General features: G+C 44.3%; 1 protein-coding gene across 1 annotated transcript; it reads left to right on the top strand.

The window, feature by feature from the left end:
• The first annotated feature begins 1,929 nt into the window (after positions 1-1,929).
• LOC109758183 (F-box protein At5g03100-like) lies at positions 1,930-3,534 on the top strand. The gene is made up of 3 exons (XM_020317027.4): positions 1,930-2,838; positions 2,925-3,086; positions 3,175-3,534. Exons 1-3 carry the CDS (start codon positions 1,930-1,932, stop codon positions 3,364-3,366), a joined length of 1,263 nt encoding a protein of 420 aa, XP_020172616.1. The 3' UTR covers positions 3,367-3,534.
• Positions 3,535-5,739: the final 2,205 nt, after the last annotated feature.

Raw genomic sequence — 5,739 nt, 5'->3', positions numbered from 1 at the left:
AGCCCCTTAGTGGGCTGGTGCGCCCCCCCCCCAAGGGCCCAAGGCGCCTTAGGTGGAAACCCTAGGGGGCCGCCCCCCCCCCCCCTCTAGATGGATCTAGGGGGCCGGCCCCCTCTCCCCTTCCCCCTATAAATAGTGGGGGTGGGAGGGCAACCGCACCCCTTCTCCTGGCGCAGCCCTCCCCCCTTCCTACACCTTCTCCTCATCCCTAGCGCTTAGCGAAGCTCTGCCGGAGAACCACGAGCTCCACCGCCACCACGCCGTCGTGCTGCCGGAGCTCTCCCTCAACTTCTCCCCCCCCCCCCCCCCCCCCCCGCCCCCCTTGCTGGATCAAGAAGGAGGAGACGTCCCCGGGCTGTATGTGTGTTGAACGCGGAGGCGCCGTCGTTCGGCGCTTAGATCGGAATCAACCGTGATCTGAATCGCTACAAGTACGACTCCTTCATCTGCGTTCTTGTAACGCTTCCGCATCGCGATCTTCAAGGGTATGAAGATGCACTCCCCTCTCTCTCTCGTTGCTAGTCTCTCCATAGATTGATCTTGGTGATGCGTAGAAATTTTTTAATTTCTGCAACGATCCCCAACAAGGTGTGCATTTGCGGTGGCCCTTAAAAAATTTACGGGTTGGACCACTTTTACGGTTTCTGTTCTGGACACTTTTTTCGCCCAAAACTGTAAAACGCAAAAAATTTGCAGATTTAACTACTTATGCGGAGTCTGCTAGAGATGCTCTTACAGTTTGGTAGATAACATGTTCCGTGATTGGGTATTTGGCTACATGATCAACTGTCATTTGTCTACTTAAACCACCTACTCAGAGATGCTCGGTGGGGCTGGCTGTGTATCATCTACTGCGTCATGCTTGTCATTGATGGCGGTGGCTAGCTGTGTAAAATGAAGATCACAATTATTTTTTATTGGAAAAGGAGTGACTTAACGGTAACAAAGTCCATTTTGTTTTATCAAAAAATGTCGCATGATGACCATGCGGATCCTAAAAGTATATATTTGACACAGTTGGTGTTGAATCACTAGAAAATTTATGTCCATTGGTGCTTTTGAATATTTCCAATATTGTTTTGTTATTTGCAAAGTTGTTTGAGCGGTAATTTTTTCAGGTTTCTAAGAACATGTATCCATTGCAATGCACGGGCTCTTGGAAAGTCGCAAACCAAACAAAATACATACATTTCTTAGCCGGTTTACGAAGATGTTCTGGTTGAAAACATAATTCTGTGTCATGTTGGGAACAATTGATGTGGGTCATAAATCAAATCATCACTTTGTTTTTACGTTTGCTGATAGTGATATTTTTCTGTGGGTGAATTTTTTATCCATGTTGTGATGGCCATATTTTATTTTCAAAACGCTTGGAAAATCCTATCTCCTTTTCCTTGCCAATCAATGCATGAATGAAATCTTGATCGCTCATCAGCATGATGTCTACTTTAGCACCATGGGCCAATCCCCATTGTTGGAGATGTGGACTTCTCTCATACCGTACGTATAGCTGGCGTGGAATGAGGCTCAATTTGAGGTGCTAATTCTTTTTGTGGGCAACCTGAGATGCTACTGCCGCTGTTGTTTGACATTGTGCCTTCCTGACGAAACCCTAAACTGATGAGGGTTTTTTTTCTTATGACTTCAGATTTCAGACAAGCACACGAGGAAGCTTTGGCAGGACCTTCTTATCATTTGATTTGATGATCCGTGCTCTGCTTACTTAGGTATTTAAGCATGCATGTTGAATTAATAGTCACATATACAAGTTGTACGGGCACTTTTGCTATGGTTATTGGGTTAGGGCCAGATGTTTTTTTCTCCCGCTGCAACACACGGGCATTTTTCTTTTAAAGAGCGGAGTCCGACTTAAGTCCTCACGAGTAGACTCCGTCCGTCTGTCCCTCCCATCCCATCGGCGGCGACGTAATGCCTCCTAGGAAGAAGCGCAAGAGCGCGCCGGCGCTGACTGTGGTGAGCGCCCCGGACCACATCAGCGCCCTCCCCGACAGCATGCTCCACCACGTGCTCTCCTTCCTCCCGGTTCAGGCGGCCGTGCGGACGTGCGTGCTCGCCCGGCGCTGGCGCCACCTCTGGAGGTCCACCACCGGCCTGCGCATCGTCGGGTTCGACGACAAGAAGCACCTCCAGCACCTCCGGAACTTCATGCACCACCTGCTGGTCCTGCGTGAGCGCACCGATCTAGACACCGTCGAGATCAAGCTCGGTGTATTCGTGGAAGAAGACCAGACTCACGTGAACCTATGGACCCGCTTCGCCGTGATGTGCAGAGCCCGGGCGCTCACCCTCCATGTCAACGGCCCTCTACGCCTCGACATGGACGACCTGCCTCTCGTCTCTCGGCATCTCAGAACGTTGGACCTTCACGATGTAGACCTACCAAAGAGTTTTATTGATTTCGCTGGCTGCCCAGCGTTGGAGGGTCTGAAGATGAACCTCTGCAGCGTCAGCGTCGGCAGGATATCGTCCTGTTCCCTGAGGCATCTGAGCATCACCGGCTGCCACTTCGGCTTGGGTCGCTGGGTGATCGTTTCTGCTCCGGGCCTCGTCTCTCTGACCCTGAAACTAGTCGGATTGTCGGACACTAAAACGCCTTGCCTTGAGAGCATGGCGTCGCTAGAGACGGCGCGTGTTTATCTTGGCCTTAACTGCGCGGATGTATGTTTGAATTACGACGACTATGGTCATTTCTGTGGAGCTAATGATAAAGCATGTAACAATTGTGTTCCCATTAAGGATGATGGCAGCGGCGATGCTGTGCTTCTGGGTGGTATCTCAGGTGCTAAACATCTTGAGCTGAGATCTCAACCTAGAAAGGTATGGCTTTAATTCGGCATTAGATCATCATCTTGCATTTTCAGTAAGGTTTACTTGATTTACTTACTTTTGTATTTTCTTTCCAGTTCATTTTCGCAAGAGATTTGAAACACTGCCCTACATTCAGCAAGCTAAAGAGTTTACTACTCAACGAGTACTGGTGCGAGGCTCCTGGTTTGGATCCACTGCTTTGCATTCTGAAAAACTCACCAGTTCTGGAGAAACTTACTCTTCAACTTTTTTCCGTGGTATAGAACTTTATAATGGATAGTTGCTGCATGAGTAAAGTTATTATCAGTCATCATCTTGGTTTAAAAGTTTTTTTTCTTACCGTAGGGACCAAATAATAAACTGCATTTGAAAGGAAGCTACAAATCAATGGAGAGACCGTCTGCAATATCACGGCACCTTAACATAGTTGAAGTCAAGTGTGATGTGGTCGAGGAGAGGATTTATAAAGTTATCAAGTTACTGTGTGCTGCGCTTAACATACGTGAGCAAACTAATGACACTTTCCATGCTCTCTAGCTATATTCCAAAATTAATTTTCGTGTGTGGGAAGGAAACTTTGTATTAACCATATGTGGGAACGGAAACTAACAAAGCAAATAGTGAAGTACAAACTTGTGAATTAGTATGTAGAAAGAACAGTTTGCAAGGATTGCAGATTGTTTGAGCGCAAAAGGAAAAACAACCCATTTTGTTGGCAGAGGATGTTTATTTTAACTGTGTTGCAGAAAGAAACAGAAAGACGCAACTTGTGGGCTTGTTGATTAGTTCTGGTCTTGTAGGCACTAGCACAAATTTCTGAATAGATTATTCAGAGTAGTAATACAGTACCTTCACATTTTGATTGGCTCTGATCAAGCTCAAATGTATGTTCATGCGTACCTTCACTTTGTGTTGTTGAATAGGAGTAATATATAGTTTGTGCTAATCGGTAACAATTTTTGTGGCTCCCTAGACCTGAGCAGCTCCTTGTTCTTATGGGATAAATTATTCGGTGCTCGGTTTCCTTGTGATTCAGCACTAAATTATTCGCCATCCTGTGATACCAGGATTCACATAATATTTTCTTCAAAAATATAAGTCTATACATACCATTTCTAGCAGTATCTGTGATGATTGCTTATTTCACATTTCCTTTGCCATCAGTTTTTTATGACATTTTTCTGCATTTTCATTTGGGGGCAGTTTAGCTAGATGTTTTTTGCATTAGATTATCAGCTAGAAATACCTGTATGAGATGTAATGGAAGTTTGTCCCCAAATTAATGTCAAGGTAAGTTGCACATGGTAAAGCGGTTCTCCTTCATACTTACCATACCATGTCTCGGTATCTTGGTTTTCATTGTCAAGTAACTGAACCTTTTTTTTTTACTTCTGCTGATACACTCATACACCAAGACTCTTACATTGGCTTTTCATTTCTGTACAGGATTCTTTTTCGAGTAGGGTGAGAAGATGTGGACCATTGGTGGATATGCCATGTCTTTGACTATTCAGAAATGCAACGCTGAAAGCACATATGCTACCACAACGTTTTCGTCCCTTTCATTTTTTTGGGTATTATGGCAGTTCTACCCTGAGAGGAAGAGGGGTAGAATCGGCAATATACACGTTATGACCTAGGCCATGTAGCTAGACTTGGTATTATCGTATCCTGCAATTTTTGTTGCACTTCTGGTTCATGCTGGATTTAGTGACCTGGTTATTGTGTCTACTGTGCCAAGAGGTGTTCCATCGGTTGGATGCCACTGATCTACTGTTCGATTTTCTGCCTTTTGCCTACGCATATATATGTCCCAGCCGCCAATTTATAGGAGCCGCTGCTTTTATATACCCAAGTGGTGATCTGAAGCAGCTATATATGACACGGCACCAGTGCTTGTGGGGAATTGGAGAGGCTAACAAGTTGTTTGCCCGTCAGGACTTGTTTGGATCAAGTTATGCAAAGATTGCAAGAAGTTTATAATCTTTATTACTCATACAAGTAACGTCCTTAGCCAGGATTCGATATTTAGCCATATATATGTGACTTATCTGCTCCTTTGCATCAAACCGTTCGGATGGCAGATTTTCAGAATCTGGGTATTACGGGTTCCCTTTTAGTTTGTGAGTCCTTGTGTGCATCCTTTTAGTGTACGCTCATAAGGAGTAGCAACCAAATCAAGAAGAAAAAAACAAGCATACCGTGAATGAGGAACTTCTCACTTCCAATCTAGTAGGAGGCTTATCATAAAGGGATTTTATTCATTCTTTGAGACAAAATCAAGTTTTGGGATGTCAAAGTTGTTTCTTTGCTTCTAAGAATATAGATTCGTCTCCAACCCAGCTCATGACCAAAGGGCTGGTAAACGTGTTTTTGTAATCACGAAAATCATAATTTGAAGTCTCGAAAACCATGCCTTGAGCAATCCCTACCTTCAAAAAATGTAATTATGACTTGTTCTAAAAAGGAATAATTCTATGTGACAAGCTCATCAATACAAGTCGCATAAACTTGTGTTGCAGAAGTACGTTTTGTGATTTTCGCACAAGGCCGCACATTTTTTATGAAAACATACGAAGTTAAGCTTGCACCTACTACCTAGATTACCTTTCCATTATTTTTTAACAGTTTTGCTAAAGTACATCTAGATGTGACATAAGTATTGCAAAACTCAGACAATTGATCATATGGGTATTTTTTTTCCTTATTATGTTTGATCGGGTCACTTAGATGTGCAATAATTAGGGCACACCCATTTTTTAAACATAGAAATGTGATCTTTTGCTCAGACAATTGATCATATGGAACCCTTGTTGCACAAGATCAACCGGCGAGCGCCTTGTGATTGTTGGTTCAGATCGTCCTCCTTTGTGCTGGCGACCAATTCTGAAACCCCCATACCCACATCTA

Source organism: Aegilops tauschii, chromosome 6, assembly GCF_002575655.3.
Source record: "Aegilops tauschii subsp. strangulata cultivar AL8/78 chromosome 6, Aet v6.0, whole genome shotgun sequence".
NCBI classification, from domain to species: Eukaryota; Viridiplantae; Streptophyta; class Magnoliopsida; order Poales; family Poaceae; genus Aegilops; species Aegilops tauschii.
The sequence above is the reverse complement of the archived record's forward strand: the minus strand, read 5'-3'. Positions and strand labels throughout refer to the sequence as shown.

Coding starts and splice junctions, on each gene's coding strand:
- LOC109758183 (XM_020317027.4), top strand. CDS start 1,930: ATGCCTCCTAGGAAGAAGCGCAAGAGCGCGCCGGCGCTGACTGTGGTG. Junction 2,839..2,924: donor TGAGATCTCAACCTAGAAAG/GTATGGCTTTAA, acceptor TTTTCTTTCCAG/TTCATTTTCGCAAGAGATTT. Junction 3,087..3,174: donor CTCTTCAACTTTTTTCCGTG/GTATAGAACTTT, acceptor TTCTTACCGTAG/GGACCAAATAATAAACTGCA.